Source organism: Coturnix japonica, chromosome 14 (genome assembly GCF_001577835.2).
Source record: "Coturnix japonica isolate 7356 chromosome 14, Coturnix japonica 2.1, whole genome shotgun sequence".
Lineage (NCBI taxonomy): Eukaryota > Metazoa > Chordata > Aves > Galliformes > Phasianidae > Coturnix > Coturnix japonica.
The window spans coordinates 3,815,122-3,830,528 of NC_029529.1; the positions used below are offsets into that span (position 1 = coordinate 3,815,122).

Sequence of the window (15,407 nt, forward strand, 5' to 3'; positions counted from 1 at the left end):
TCATAACTTTGAGTAGAGGAAGATATCCGTAACCGAAACGTAGAAAAATAGAGATGGTAATATTCAGTTTGTCAGCTGGGCTGGAGATAGGAAGGTGTATCTCACAGTGACTATGGGATTAGAAGGTTTGTTAATACTGTTAGAAGAATGGGATTTATGGAATGACACCAGTGTTCAGGGTTTGAGTGCATTGAATGAGGGGTTGCATTATTTCCTCTGTGCCCATCAAGTGATGTGTGGGGAAACTAGAGTTGCTATTATTTAAACATGAAATCATTTCCAGGCTTCTCTGCATCAAGAGAACTATTCCATTTTGCATCATCTGTTTCTTCATTACTCAGTGATAATTTGTACTTGCCCGGGAGGATCTTCAAAAGATGAATAACATTCTCACCGAGAATTCTGAACAGGAAAGTTTGCACTAATTCCGTAGATGGGCTGCTGCAGGAAATTTAAATTATGTCAATGGAAGCTCCTACACTGCATCTATTCTCTGTCAGACAATGCATGCTGCATCGTGGATTTCTTCCTGAGATGATTACCTCCCAGATTATGAGTACGTTTTATTATATGAGTGGAACAAAAGCATCGGAGGTGATTGTAGTAAATGATACAGGTTTATTAAAACAACAGCAGCAACTGAGCCCTCTTTTTTTCAATCGTTCCTTACGTTGTTAATGTATGATTTCCAAATAGTTAATATAGTTTTTGTCTGTAGAAAGAGAATATATCGGAACTTAACTTTGGGATATTTAAAATGGCTTCTCCTGTAGCACTTCCTCTTTGAGGACCTGAACTCATTGCCAACACTACAGTGAAATTCAATGTCTGCACGTGCTCAGTTCACCAGTGACATCTCTTAGTACTGCTGTGATGCCCTACTTGGCTTTGCTCAGGCAAATGTGACTCACCTCTGAATTCACCCCTATGGCTTTGCTATGGTGCAAGGAGCTGCTGTGCTTTCCTTATTACAAAGGAATGTGAAGCACTGAGGTTTAAAGTGATGTGTGTTCAAAAATAGCACCTGATTATGAAGATAAAATCGTGTTTGGGGCTGAGGTTACTTAAATCAGTTTGATACCCTTCTGATCCTGTGATTATCCAATCACATAATAAAATATCTGATCCCTGCGTAGGGCTGTTGGCATTCAGTCAGCTGGGGATTTTTGGGATATAAAGGCCAAACAGTCAGTGATGGGAGGAGCAGGGCAGGAACATCTGCAGACAGCAGTCCCAGCCCTCTGACGTCTCACAAAGGGAAGAGAATCCTCCACTGTCTGTGGATACTGAATTTACAGCTGCTTCATCCCAGCTGATGGGCTGCAGCAAAACTGGAATTAGCATGTCATGATTTGTAGAACATGCACATGAAAGGAAACAGGAATAAAAGGGCTTGGATTTAGGGCAGGATTTTTGTTTCTCCTAATGTCTGTGTTTTTCAAATAAGAGGTGAAGCTTGAGAATGAATAAAAATAATAATTTAAAGCCATCTCATTGTGAGCAACATGCTGCTTGCACATTAGCTCAAACTAAGCTGCCAAATTAGAACTTGAATACAGTCATGTGAGCACTTCATCTCTTATGTGTAATTTGCCATTTCCTTTTTATTTTGACATCTTAGCTGCAGTAGCACAGAAAAATCTCATTTGGGATGGAACAGCCTTATAGACTCACTGCAATGTCACACTGCTGCTGTTTAAGTAGCATGATTCTGGCTTTCAATGTGAAATTGCTATAAATCTTATTTTCTAGAAGCATGAAATATGATTGGGTGAAGAAAGTAATTTGATAACATGTTTCCCCAACATTCCCCCTTTCACTGTTTTCCCACATGTTCTGCTGCGTATTTTTACCATTGATAATGTAAAATGCTGCCTCCCATTTATCAAAAGCAGCTTGTTAAAGTATAAATAAGCACTGTGGAAGGAAGGGATACCAGGGATATGGCCACAGCAGCACCATGGGCTTCAGCTTTCTGAAGCGTGTTGTGCAGATCCTAATAGTGACATTCTTCTGGGTTTTTTTTTATAGGTGTTCCCATCCCTTCCCTGGTTTGGTATAAGGACTCCGTTCCCCTCAGCAAGCTGCAAAACCCCCGCTACAAAGTCCTGCTGAGTGGGGGGCTGCGGATCCATGCGCTGCGTCCTCAGGATGCGGGAATCTTCCAGTGCTTCGCCAGCAATAAAGCCGGAGAGATACAGACCTACACCTACCTGGATGTAACCAGTGAGTAAGGAACTGGGATAGGGATACATGAGTTGTGCTGTTGTGTCTGTAGATGAGCCTATAGCCGTCAGGTTTCTCCACGCTCATGTAGTTTGGACCTTGATTTCTTCTAAAATGTGACTGTCCTATGTGTGAAATACCCCAACGTTTCCAGTTTGGCCTGAATGGTGTCTGCCAAGCCCTGTAGAAAACACAGGAGGTTGAGGCAGTCTCTTAATTCATGCTATGAAAATGAAACTAAGGGAAGAAGTAGGAAAGCTAACTGTAAGATGGTTTCCCCTCTCCTTTATAATTAAATGATTTGGTTCGACTGTGATGTAACTCTGCTTCATGGTTGTTCATGGTGTTATATTTTTCTGCCTTTTATCTATAACTATACTTAGCAGGGTAAAAACAAAGAAAAGTCAAGTTTAACATCTATTTATTGGCCAAAAAGTCTGACTAAATGCTTTTGTTGATGAAATACACTTTTCACTGTGGGAGAATTACAAATCCTTATAGTCTCTTTTCAAAGCAATTATTAACAGGCATATATTCCCATAATATCTGAACTCCTTTTCAGGAAGCTATTTTTTAGCCCAAGAACAGTTTATACATACTGACCAGAATTTTTTCAGTCTGCAGAAACTACATCAGTTCAATATAGATCGAGGAAACTGCAGCAAAAAAAAATGCTGTAAAGTGCAACTGGGGGAAAATAAGAGTGAAAGAAATCTGTAAAATGCTTTGGATGAGACTCGGGTTCTAAATTCTTTTGGCTGACATTTAAGTTTCAAAGTTAATGCTTTTCTGAAGTTGCTTTTCGTCTTAAAGAACTCTGTTATGAAGATGAAAGAAAATAGTTTTGTTTATCTAGATTTCCCACTTTCCCCCAAACGCTCATTCAAAGCTTTATCTGCCTTTATCTGTAAGCCATCTTACTTGTACACGTGTAAGTGCTGATAGATTTTTATTTTCCAGGTAGGTAATAAACTGAATTAGGTAATTCCTAAGAGATGAATAATGAAAGGTTACAGTCACTGCTGAGAGGTTTTCATGCATTATTGTCATGTCCTTCTCCATGATCAGCTCTATAAAAGTGGGTGTAAAGCGGTCCGTGATAATAGAAAAGGCATCTTTCTGATAACTGATCCGCTGAGATTTCAAATTGTTTGATTCTAGACATTAAGCCAGCATTTATACAGCCTCCAGAGGATACCACTGTGACTGAGGGGATGACTGCCATGCTGACCTGTGAAGTTTCAGGGGCTCCAAAACCTGCCATCTCGTGGAAGAAAGGTATCCCCTTACTACACTGTGGAACTGCTTGTTTTCTTGCCTATTCCTGAGATTCTGTAGATCCATTTAATCTTTTGTGATTTCTCTAGTTCTGTGAGCCTAAGGTTGTAGTGGTCCTGCTGTGAGCCAGTGGCCCAGATAGCTTGATAGCGTGTTTGGAAGAGCTGGGATTGCAGCGCCTCATCCAAGAAGCCTAAATTAATCGTGCTGCTTTTCCTTTCTGTGTTTCAGGAAACCAGATCTTAGCCAGTGGCTCAGTTCAGATTCCTCGTTTCATTCTTCTGGAATCCGGAGGGCTCCAGATAACACCTGTGTTCCTTCAGGATGCTGGCAATTATACTTGCCATGCAGTCAACTCGGAAGGAGCTCTGAATGCTTTTGTGATGCTGACAGTGTGGAGTAAGGACAATGCTTTGTTTAAAGTCTATCTTGAATCAAGTGCTAATCAGATTTTGGTGTATGACCAGGAAATTTTCATACCTAGTTATGCTTTTCTGATTAAAAAAGATACTTGTATAATTCATTGGTGATATTGTTTTAGGAAACGTGTCACAAGTACCCATTTTGTTTTAGAAATCATAGATATAAACTGTTAGTTTTGTGAAAAGTTGTGTATTTCAATGGAGCATCTGGTCACACAGTTTCACTCTGGTTTTGCATTGGTGAAACTTGCCTTCGTCTGCATTGCAAATCTGCCCTTTTATTTTGTGGATTTGGCTGTTTGCAAGTTGCTTTCTGCCTCCAGCAGTCTGCAGGCAGTATAGAGCAGCCCATGCTGTTACAAAGGCTGTGGCTACAGATACAGTGGATGTGATTTTCCTCCTAACTGTGCATTTCTTTGTGACCCTGGGCGTTGTTGGAAGCTGAAGCAAAGTACAGCACAGTTCTACTCACTCATGTTACAGATTGGCATGGCACAGGGCAGCCTGTGAAGTGATTTAGTCTTTCATCGTTTGCCCTTGATCTCTATTTTTCCCCTCTGTTGGTGTAAAAAATTGAATCAGTTAGGTTCCCCTGTATTACCATTAAGTGAGAGGCAAAATAAAAGTTCCGTGTGTCTGATCTCAACCAGCAGCTGAAGGGTTAAAGTGCAGTGTGTGTGTTGTTGCTAATGGCAGGAAATAATGATCCTCAATGATCCTCGAGCTGGGACTAAAAACAATTAAAGACAATGAAGATGATAGTGATAAATAGAGAAGTACTGAGTAACTCTTTTCTCCTATACTTGAAGTACAACCCTGAGGCTGATTATGCCGCAGATGTGCGGTGTGTATTGGTGTGTATTTGACATCTGTTAATCCACGTTGCATCAGTAACGTTTTGCCTTTTGAACTTGGGAATACCTGAAAACCATACTGGGAGTAAATATAAAGTGCTTTTGACACGTGACTGTTAGATTTATACCTTATTGACGACATCAAGTCAGGATGTTGTAAAGTGATTGACATCCAGGTGTATGAACAATGGAGATCCTTCCTGTTAATTCTCAAGGGAGTGATTCTAATATGTGTTAAAGATAGTTTCTTTTTATTGATACTGCATTGAAGGGGAAGGAAGAAATGTTTATGACCTAATACTTACATAAAACTTCACCAATGTAAAGCTGGAAGGCAAACATAGGTGCATCAGGAATAATGCCAACATTCCATGCTTCTGGGTGTAGCTTTTGATTTTGCTGATGATTTCTTTTTGTGCACAAATGAGATCTCAGTAGATGCTGATTATCTCTGTGGAGAATTGGGACTGATTAACATTATCCACATATCTCCTCACCCCTAGTTGTCTACCTGCTCCAGATGATGCTATCTGCTGGTACTGCTCTGTGCTGAGCATAACAGAGATCTTTCACACCAGATTTGGTTGCTGTAGTTACAGCAGTTTTTGTCTTCTGTGTCTCCAGGAGGTGCTTGAATAAAGATGTTTTGAAACATTTAAGTAAACAACATATTTCCCAACGTGAAAAAATTCAGACTACCAAAAACTCCTCCTCTTTATAGAATGCCATTCAAGCTTTCCTCTTTCTGGATGTTTTTTTCTAGTATCTTTTCCTTTGCACAGATTTTCCTTGTTTTTGTTTTCTCCACTCTAAATGGTGTGAGTTGTTTTCTGACAAAATGCATGTTTTGATTCATTCTTAACGTGTTATAAACATACGTGCTGCCTTAGGACTTCAGGGAGTTGCCACAGAGGCTTCCCACAAAGACAAGTGAGAGTCAGTGCAGCTGTAGCGCTGCTGACTCCGACACGTGCCCTCTGCTGCCTTTGCCTTCTGCACCCCACAGCGTACAACCTCTTCTTGACACAATGACATTAGAGGCAGCGGAGGTTTCATAGCAAAGACTTGAAGAGGAATGGCCTGCTTGCTTTGAATGACAAATGTTCAGTTGCCTGCTCCCTGAGTGAATATCCAAGTCAAAACGCTGTAATTTCACCTGAACTATGGCTTGTGTTCCTTTCAGATCGGACTTTCATTGTTCACCCTCCTGAGAATAGCACTGTGATCAAAGGAACTACAGCCACTCTGCGATGTGAAGCAACTCATGATCCTAGAATTTCAATCAGGTCGGTGGTGTCAGTTCTTGTTTGTGTGGTTTATCTGAGCTCAATTTTATAAGCTATATGAATAGCATTAGGTGAAAAGTTTCAGGACCCCCAATTTTAACACCAGACCCCTTATTGCTGTATTATAAGGTTGTACACTGTATCATTAATCATATAAATTCCATCTTCCATTTCAGCCTTATGTATTATTTACAATGAGCTATGTTCCACTTCATGACTTCAATACAGCCTTCCATGTTTTTACTGTCAAGGTTAATACACTATCAATAAAAGCAACTTGTCTGAAGCTGATAGTTAATGAGAGTAAAAGCCAAAGAGAAGGAATAGGATTTCAAACATGCCTACATTGCGGTGTATGAAAGTAATGCGTGATGTGCCCATGTTCTTGGAAGCAGCTCAATAACTAGAGGCTATATTCAGCTTTTACTGCATAAAGGAGGGAAAAAAAAGCAACTTGTATGAACTATTAACATTTGTACTAAAGCATCTAGAGGAAGTTCACCATTTAAAAATAAATTTACCGTGAAAATGTATGTAGACTGAAAGCCAAATTAAAGAAAATGCAAGGAACAGCTTGGAGGGTGTCAGGAGGGTCAACTGCAGAAAGAACTACAGAAAGAGATATAAAGATGTAAAAAATGTTATGTAGAGATGCTTAATTGCAAGACCACAGTCTGTACACTTATGTGTGGCATGTTGCTATGTGTCTTTTAAGGGATGATGAACTGGTGGACTTTGCCACAGCGGTTAAAGATGTTACTGATTCTATCAGAGTAAGGTTGATGGGGTCTTTGCAGAGCTGTGCCAACACCTCTGCTGTTACCCTTAGTAGTATAATTGATGTCACAGCTTAAAATGCTGGTGAAGGTAGACTTGTGAAACTTGGATGCTCATGAGCATGAGCTCTTTTCTTTTTAGAGCATGCGGTATTGCTTACAAAATGTATCTTGGTTGTAATTACGTTTCTTATTCTGTAATTGCATTTCTTATTCTGATCACTGGTCTAAAGTTAAAATCTGAAACAGGCACTGTTCCTAAAAGTATCCATAGTGGCCTGCCATTTCTAATTTGCTATTACAGAGGATGGTATCTTGCACAGTTCAGATAAATGTACTTCAAATTTCTTAGAAGTAATTACTAACTATAACATTGTAATATTCAGGTATGTTTGGAAGAAGGACAGCGTTGTAATAAATCCATCCAGCAGTTCCAGGATCACAGTAGAGAAAGATGGAACCCTCCTCATCAGCCAGACGTGGTCGGGTGACATCGGAGACTATACTTGTGAGGTCATTTCTTTTGGAGGAAATGACTCCCGAATGGCTCGACTAGAAGTCATGTGAGTATTCCATCTTGAAGACAAGGCTATGCTGGTTATCAGATACCCTTGTGTGCTTTTTTAGGTATTTATTTATTTCAGTGGGACTTTAAGGCTTGTGAATTGTGAATTAAATTGCTTTGAGATGTCCTCCCTTTTGCATGCTACTGTGCTACTGGGGGTTTCAAGTGACTGAGTTTCAAGTCATTCAGAAGTTACTTCCAGTTTAATGTATTTCTCTGCATCATGTCCAATTGATTGGATGGTTGAGCTCGGGGGATGACAATAGTTGTAGTTTGCATGAGGACCAATAATAAGTGGATGGGATTACAATGGAGCATGTCCTGTTCAACATCTTCATCAGGGATCTGGAGGAGATGTTGGAGTGTATACTCATCAGGTTCGTAAATGGCACAAAATGGATGGAGAACCTCAGTGTGAGACCATCATTCGTAGGGACCTACATAGGCTGAGAAATGGGCCAACAAGAGCCTTACAAAATTCAGCAAGGACAAATGCCAACTCCACATTTGAATAGCAGGTTGACCGCAAAGGTTGGAGGTTTTCTAGACCAAACTGGATAAACTGGTCTGATTTTATGGCTGGCCCCGGGGGGGTTTGGACCAGAGACTTGAGGCCCCTTCCAACCTGAGTCCGTCTGTCATCCCATGCTGTTGGACTTTCACATCAAGCCCAGGTGCTGGGCTGTGATGCCAAGGTTATAGGAAAACATTTTCCTCTTTTATTACTCTTTCTCTCTTAAACAAACATAAATATAGCTGGTCCCTAAGCAGATATTGCTTATTTTTTCATTCTCTTTAGACACAGAGTTGCAGGGAAAAATATTTTTACGTATGCCTTTCTTTATTCCTAAGAATCTTTAAAAATTCAGTTAAGAAAAAAGAAAATACTTTAAGTACCCTTCGCTTCTGAAAAAGGATTATAAAAATGACATTGCATGGTTCTGTATTTTCTATTTCTGTCATTCCACTGGAGCAAAGTAAGCTTCCATTTTATTTTTATCACTATAAGCAACAACTGCGATTTTGGTCCATGTGTGGAACAGATCAAATGAGTAAGACGGTGATGTTTTATGTAGCCTTATTTTTTTTATTATTTGAGTAGTGCCACATGCTTTAATTTAACTCAAATTGCATCTGTTTCTGCTGGTCATGCCTGATGTCTCTGAGAAGATGGCAACTTCAGCTGTTGGCAGAGTAATGAGTTCACCTCAGAGATTTGCTATGCAGAGCCCCGTTTGATACAGCGTTATTCTGACAGTGCCAAGGCAAGATCAGATGCCCGTTTGCAGAGAGCGGTCATACATTCTTTCTCTAATTAAGCACTCCTCAGCTCTCCTCCCGGAGTGCATTTTACTGCTGGTTTGAATCCAAGAGCAGAAGACAATTCAAAATATATTGCTACTATATAATCATACTTTCTCTGAAGCTGGTTTTAGTGAAGGGCAGAAAATTACGGAGTGTAGACAGGAAAGAATGTTAGAACCTGGACATTGACAGAAATGTGCCAAACACTTCTGCAGCTTAATCCTAAATACCAAAAGATGTCCTGTGTGATGACCCACTATAGCACAGCAGATGTATTTACTCGCAGCTTCCTGTTGACCAGTAATAGTTTTACATTCTGTAAAACTCATGCTAGAAGTTAACCAGCATATTCCATGTGCCTGTCTGCTCTCCTTGCACTCAGCTCTCTGCAGCTCTGCTGGCTCTCCATGCCCCAGCGCTCTGCAGCTGGCTCTTCATCCTGAATCTCTGCTTCCTCCCATGTTCTGTCGCTGATGGCTCACAATCTGTCTTTACTGAAGGATTAAAGAAATATATCGGACCCACTCCTGTAGAGGACTTCAGTAACTGATAAGTCACTCGATCATACATGGAAGTGTGACATTTTATATCAAAGTGGTACTGCAGGTAGTGCAATAATGCCAAAAGCATTGCATTCCTTTGCAGCTTTTGTCATTATCGTTTGGCTCAGCAGCACAAACCTGTGAGAAATAGAGATACATGATACAACAGAAGTGAAATGAGGAAGAAAATATGTAGAAAGGAAATGTCAGAAGTGAAGCTTAAATTAAATTCTAGCTAGTGTACGAATGACAGATCTGTAACATTCCCAGTTCTCCCAGATAATTCTCTTGTGCAGAACATTAACAAACAGGGCATGCACATTTCCATCGATGAGCACTTACACTTCAGTGCCTTGAGTAGCGCTAATGTCAGACAAATGTTCAAAGGAGGCCTCTCAACCAATTACAGATTGGAGCAGTCTACCAATGGATAATATTGTAGCCTACCTACCTCCATCTGACAGCTCTGATTGTCTCACCAGCCTTTTTCCCCCAGGACCTGGCATATCCCTCCTCTACCTCTGGGCACGTAACAAGAAATTTTCAAAGGCACAAATAAGTTTGCTACTGATTTCTATTCAAGCTGATTCAATTCAAAACCATTGACCTTCAGGGTGACCTTCAGTTATTCAATCTGTGAGTGGTTTGGTTTTCTAATCTGTGGAAAAAAAGGAAAGAGAACTTTTTCCTCCTTTTTCTTCCCTTATTTGAAGACAGGCTTGGGGAAAAAAAGGGACCATTTCTTGCTAGAAGAACACAGACTGATAGCACAGTAGAGTTCTAGCACGGTATACATTGGTAGTGCAAGCAGGATGGATCATTTTTCTCAGCATGCCTATGAAGAAATAAGGTATTTGAAACTGAAAGCCAGCAAACTAATGAAGAACTTGCTAAAGTGCAGCCAAAGGTTACTCTGCTCATCAATTTTGCACTGATGGTACTTGGGCACAGAAACTAATTGCTAGTCAAGATACTCTATTCATTCATTTGTCTTCCCTCTAAATGTGTTTATTCTTCATGTACATCACTTGATTTGATTTGCACGAGGTAAAACATTCACAAGTGATGTTTCTCTCCTGTAAGAGATGGATTTTAGTTTGTTGTTTTTTTTTTTATTTTACTTAGTTATTTATTGCTCTGCTGGTAGATCTTCTCAACTGCAAATACAGAAACATTTGCAGATGATGAGCTTGTGCTTCTCTTGCATTCTTCCAATTCATAAGATTAGATTCTGAAAATAATTGTATGTATTGAAACATGCCAACTCCATTTAGCTCTCTTTTATGTTCCAACAAATACTATATGGGATGAATACATACAGAGAAAATAACGTTTGTTCCTGGAGCTACATAAGCTGAGTTATCACAGTGTATCACTCTCCTGACAGGAAACACTGCAGTTTCCAGCTCAGAATATCCTGAGGGTTCTCTGTATATATGAAATATTCAGAATTACCACTATCTATGCCTGATGATACCTGCTGCTCAATATCTGCCTCTGTAGTCCATAGTAAGGGATGTCTTTGTTGTATGAATGTGACTGAGAAGTATGGTAATGCTACATTGTTGGAAAATCAAAGCCCTTTACAAGCCTCTGTTATGTCACAACATTGAGTAAAATCTTTTAGGCTCTTTTTCTATGCAAAAATATGGAGAGAACAATGTAATATAAAAATAGGCAATTTATTCCTGGCAGCAAGTTCATCTTCTTTCAGATCTCTTTCACCAAAGAACTATTATCGCTCTGTCTTCTTCAAAGGCAGGAGAGGTGAGCTAACCAGTTATAATAAAACACACTGTGTTGCCAAGAATGCATAGTAGTGCCTTTGTCAATCATTTAAAAAGGAATTCTGGTGTTGCTTTTTTTTTTTTTTCCCAGATATTTGTAATTGATGCTTCTTCCAAATAGCTTGGTTACTAAACGAGATCAATGAGAACAATGCAAAGTAACAAATGAAAATGATGTCTCATTACAGACCTATGGTCCCACGTCCCTGAGCTCATCTCTTTTCCTTTTAGCAGGCACTGAAAGCAGGAAGGATGTCAAACTTGAAAGTACATTATTCCTTTGTCACTAAAAAAGAAATCTTCTATTTATTTTTTCCAGGCTCTCAGTTGAGGTGTTATCCAAGAAATCAGGTTTACCGCTGAGTTTAAATACACTTGATATTCAGAAAGAAGTACCACCCAAATATACACTTGGAAATACAATCATCTGTTCACCGAAGGGCTGTCAGAAATGTTGGTGTTTTTAGTGAAAATAAAGCATAAGATTCAAGATCCTTTCCCAAGACATCTGTAGGCTTGAGCTTGCAGAGGCTGCCAGAATGAGACAGGAAACAAATCTCTGTGCTCTGGGCTTTGGCAGGTGTTTAATTTCCAAAGTCCACCTTGTTATAGGCGTGCAAGAGACAAAAATCCTCAAAACTAATCGATGCTTTGCAGGAATCAATCCTTCCAAAGTTTAAAAATTGGAGAGGATTCCTCTGCAAGAGAAACTGGAAAGTCCTGAGCAATACATGATGTGTTTCTTTATTTAAAATGTTATAAACTTTTATGAGCAAAGCCATCAAGGCTGAGAGCTTTGCTAGATTTCCTGCCTCAACTTCTTAGCAAATTATCAGGTCTAGCAGATGAACCACCTGCTCCCAAGTAGAACTTGTACGAGGGACCTGATTTAGGAAGTCATTTACGAAGTTGGAGCAGGGCTTTTTATAAACTGACAAGAAAACTTGTTTAATCTCCCTTGCCTTTTTAGTAATCCTCTCTTCAGTCACAGTCTCTCTAATTACCTGCTGTTGGACCATTTTTTTTCTCAGAAATCTCTCCAAACCGTGTCTGGTTTATTTCCCGTAGCAAATAGTCTGTTTTAGCTAATTTTGTAAAACACTGTATGTGTTTGCTGAGTAAATTTTTCAGCTACCCTCTGGCAGTGATGAGCTGCCTCAAAACGTTAGTTTCTGTTTTGAACACGTATCATCTGTAAGTAGCGAATACTTCTCTCCTAGATTGTCACAATGGCTTCATGTTCTTTTCGTGCAATTTTGCCGTTTTAATTGCTTTGTCAGAGCCCCCTCAGGTCACTTTGGTGGCTATGCCATTAACCCTGGGATTATCTATCAATTACAGATTTCAGAAGGGTCTGGATATGGTTGTTGCGATCATATGAAGTAAGTCACAAAAATCTTGACTCCGTGCAGCTCTTCAATATTAGAGGCCTGAGACCTTAAGATATTGGAAAACCTGCATATATTTCCTGTTTGGGGTTTCAATGAAAGAAAAAAGAAAAGAAAAATAAAACAAAATAAAAGAAGGATGATAATGCTGGATCATTAGCTTCCAGCATCTGATCAAGGGCTGCTATGTGCCCTGTATGAGAAGTTGAGGAGTTCTCATCCTAATGAAGACTTGAAATTACTATTTCCTAACAATGGCTTCTTGAATGTTTGCAGCAAGAAAAAGTAATCTTCCTAAGAAAGAAGCAATGATCTGTTTTGGGGAATGTGAATATTCATGGTGGTGGTACAAATCTCATTTATCATCTGGTCCACGTATGCAGTAGCAAGTGAGAGGGGAACAATGTGCAAGTGCCTGCTAAAGTAGGAGCTGCTATTTATTAATCTCTGCTTTTGTATACTACAGGGAGAAGAGTACACTTCTGTGCTGGAAAGTCTTTGTAGTTTTAAATATTTATTTCTGTCCAGGTGTGTTTCTTAGGCACTTATAATGTCTGTCTTGGGGGATTTAAATCTGTAAGCGCCATCTGTTGCTGTTCGGTGTGGACGCATATGGGTAAAGAATATGATATTAGTAGAGATAGGTGTGCTGTCTGGCTGCTGCAGCTCATGCTGTCCAGTCTGTGAGCAGAAGCGCCTGTTTCTATCACATTGCTGACAGATTGCCATTTTGTGTCAACCTAACAGAATCATCAACTAAACGCAAATTGTCAGCAAAAAAAAAAAAAATTCCACAACCCACGTTTAACCTGAATCTGTGCTTTGAAATATGTGAGGAAGGGAAAGTCTGTTCTCTCGAAGTCTTCTATTATTTGTGCCTTGAGAAAAGGTTTGATCCGTGAGATCTTTCACACGTGTAGCCTCTTCCTTCTGTAGTGTAGCCTCTGTCCTCTAATCAACTGTTGGTTCAGACCTTCTAAACATACAGGAAAACAAGATTACCCAGTAAATGCACACCCTGAAAACATCCTCAGCAGATTCCAGCAGTTTGCCCCATTGTTGAAGGAGGAGTTCCAAGAGAATAGGTTTGCAGTCAGCTCCCTCCTGTCCATCCCTCCTGTCCATCCCTCCACACTGCTCTCTGTGAGCATTACCTTCTAGAAGAGCCAGAGCCACAGCCCGACACTGAGCTCATCCCACTGGGCCTGGTGATAAATGATGTGGAGACTGCAACTTCTCTGAGCCGTCACAACAAGAGGTTTCAGTCTCCTGCGGTAATTTCCTTTGCCAGCTTAATCACGAAAACATTTTTCTAACCAGCTTGCTCAGGGACATGATGATAAGTTATAGCGGAGGTTTAGTGTTTATTATAATTTAATGTTTCATTCAAAATTAAGGAGCACACGCCTGTAGTCCCTGTGTAAATGGCCGTATCTTAAACTTCACTCCATGCTTCTCACATGGCAGGCTTTCTCTTCTATTTTGCCTTGCAGGCCAGCTGCCCTTTTGCTTTATTTTCATGTCCCCATCTTCCCTAAGCTGGCATATCCAAAACTTGGCAGTACTCTGCTCAAAGTTTGCATCTGTTGAGCCCATTCACGCTCTTCTCTGTGCCTGATGTTCCCTCTTATCCCAAACTGAACAGATATCAGCTGTTTCTGCATCAAAATCCAAGCCTGGATGCTGCCAGCCCTGACCCAAGTGATACCTACATTTGTAATCAGTATAGAGATCAAGGTTTCATGACCAAGCACTTGAATGTAATTAATAACAAGATCCTCTGCCCCCAGGAGCCTGGGGTGACCATGCTTTTGATTTGCTTAGGCACTTAAAATCAGATGAGAGAGGAGGAGCCTTAATCTCAAGCTTAACCCTAGGAATGGAGCACCTGAATCCTTCCAGCCTAGGGAGAGGTGGGATGTGAGAGCTTTCCATCTGTGCATTTCTCTTGCAACTCTTTGGCTCCTCACTTCTACATTCCTCAATCTTCCAGCACAAACCTGAATCCAGAGCATATTCATTGTTCTGGCTTAATGCCAGAGTCTGTATTTACTTTTGTGAGTGGCTAAGGAGCTGCGGTTTTTAAATAACTGTAAGCCTTCAGTAGCATGATACATTACAGTGTGAAATTACTGTTTTTAATATTAAGAGTATAAAGTCTGCTTGTGGCTTTCTGCTCTGATCAGAGCAGATGAGCAGCCCATGCTGAGGAAGGGCTGCCACTGGGAAGAAACACTGGACTGAATGGGCAAAAACTCGTCCTTCTTGCTCTTCCTTTCCTGACAGAGGTCCTTGTCCTCCTAAAGGCCAGAATGGAAGGACCAAGAGTCAGGCTTTAATATAATGGCTGCATCACTGAATGCAGTTCAGCACATAAGGGGTGCAGCAGAATTTAGTTTTCTCACTGCACCATGCAGCCCCTGACTTTCAGTAAATGAGTCCAAATGAAACGTTGTTCCATAAATTGCCTTTATGTTGAGAAATTACACATTTTAATTGAGCTGCTGTTTTATTTGTATTTTTTAATGTTTCATTTTGTATTTCCATGGGGTTTCTACAGGCATTTTCTCTACATTTTCTGGTTGGGTGCTTCCAAAAAAATCCTTATTATAAGAAGGAAAGATTCTATCCATGACAGGATAAGCCTGAATCCATGAGTAAATCAAGCTGTTCTGTAGCCTAAGAATACATATGGTAATTTTGATTAGTAGCTCTATATGGATAGTGTCAATGTCTTCTGCTTCCTTGAGTATGAAAAATTCCACATTAAATCATATCTCCCATGTGTTTTACTGTTTATATGTATTACTGCTGTCATATTGCTAGGACATCACTGTAAGAAGGGGGGAAAAAGTGAGAGGGAAATTTATTGACCAACTTGTCTCAATCTAAAAACAGTATGAAAATTGGCTTCTTCCACATTTAGCAACATTTCTATTAGCTGTTCTATGCTTCAGCCTTGGGACTTTCAGCACAAG

General features: G+C 40.1%; 1 protein-coding gene across 3 annotated transcripts in view; it reads left to right on the forward strand.

The window, feature by feature from the left end:
* The window catches only part of SDK1 (sidekick cell adhesion molecule 1), a 360,897-nt gene that overhangs the window by 224,233 nt on the left and 121,257 nt on the right, over positions 1-15,407 (forward strand). For all 3 annotated transcript variants that reach the window (XM_015876860.2, XM_015876861.2, XM_015876862.2), the window contains 5 exons: positions 2,032-2,226; positions 3,388-3,504; positions 3,736-3,903; positions 5,964-6,066; positions 7,229-7,405. In XM_015876860.2, coding sequence (XP_015732346.1) covers positions 2,032-2,226; positions 3,388-3,504; positions 3,736-3,903; positions 5,964-6,066; positions 7,229-7,405 — 760 coding nt within the window. The remainder of the gene's footprint in view (positions 1-2,031; positions 2,227-3,387; positions 3,505-3,735; positions 3,904-5,963; positions 6,067-7,228; positions 7,406-15,407) is intronic.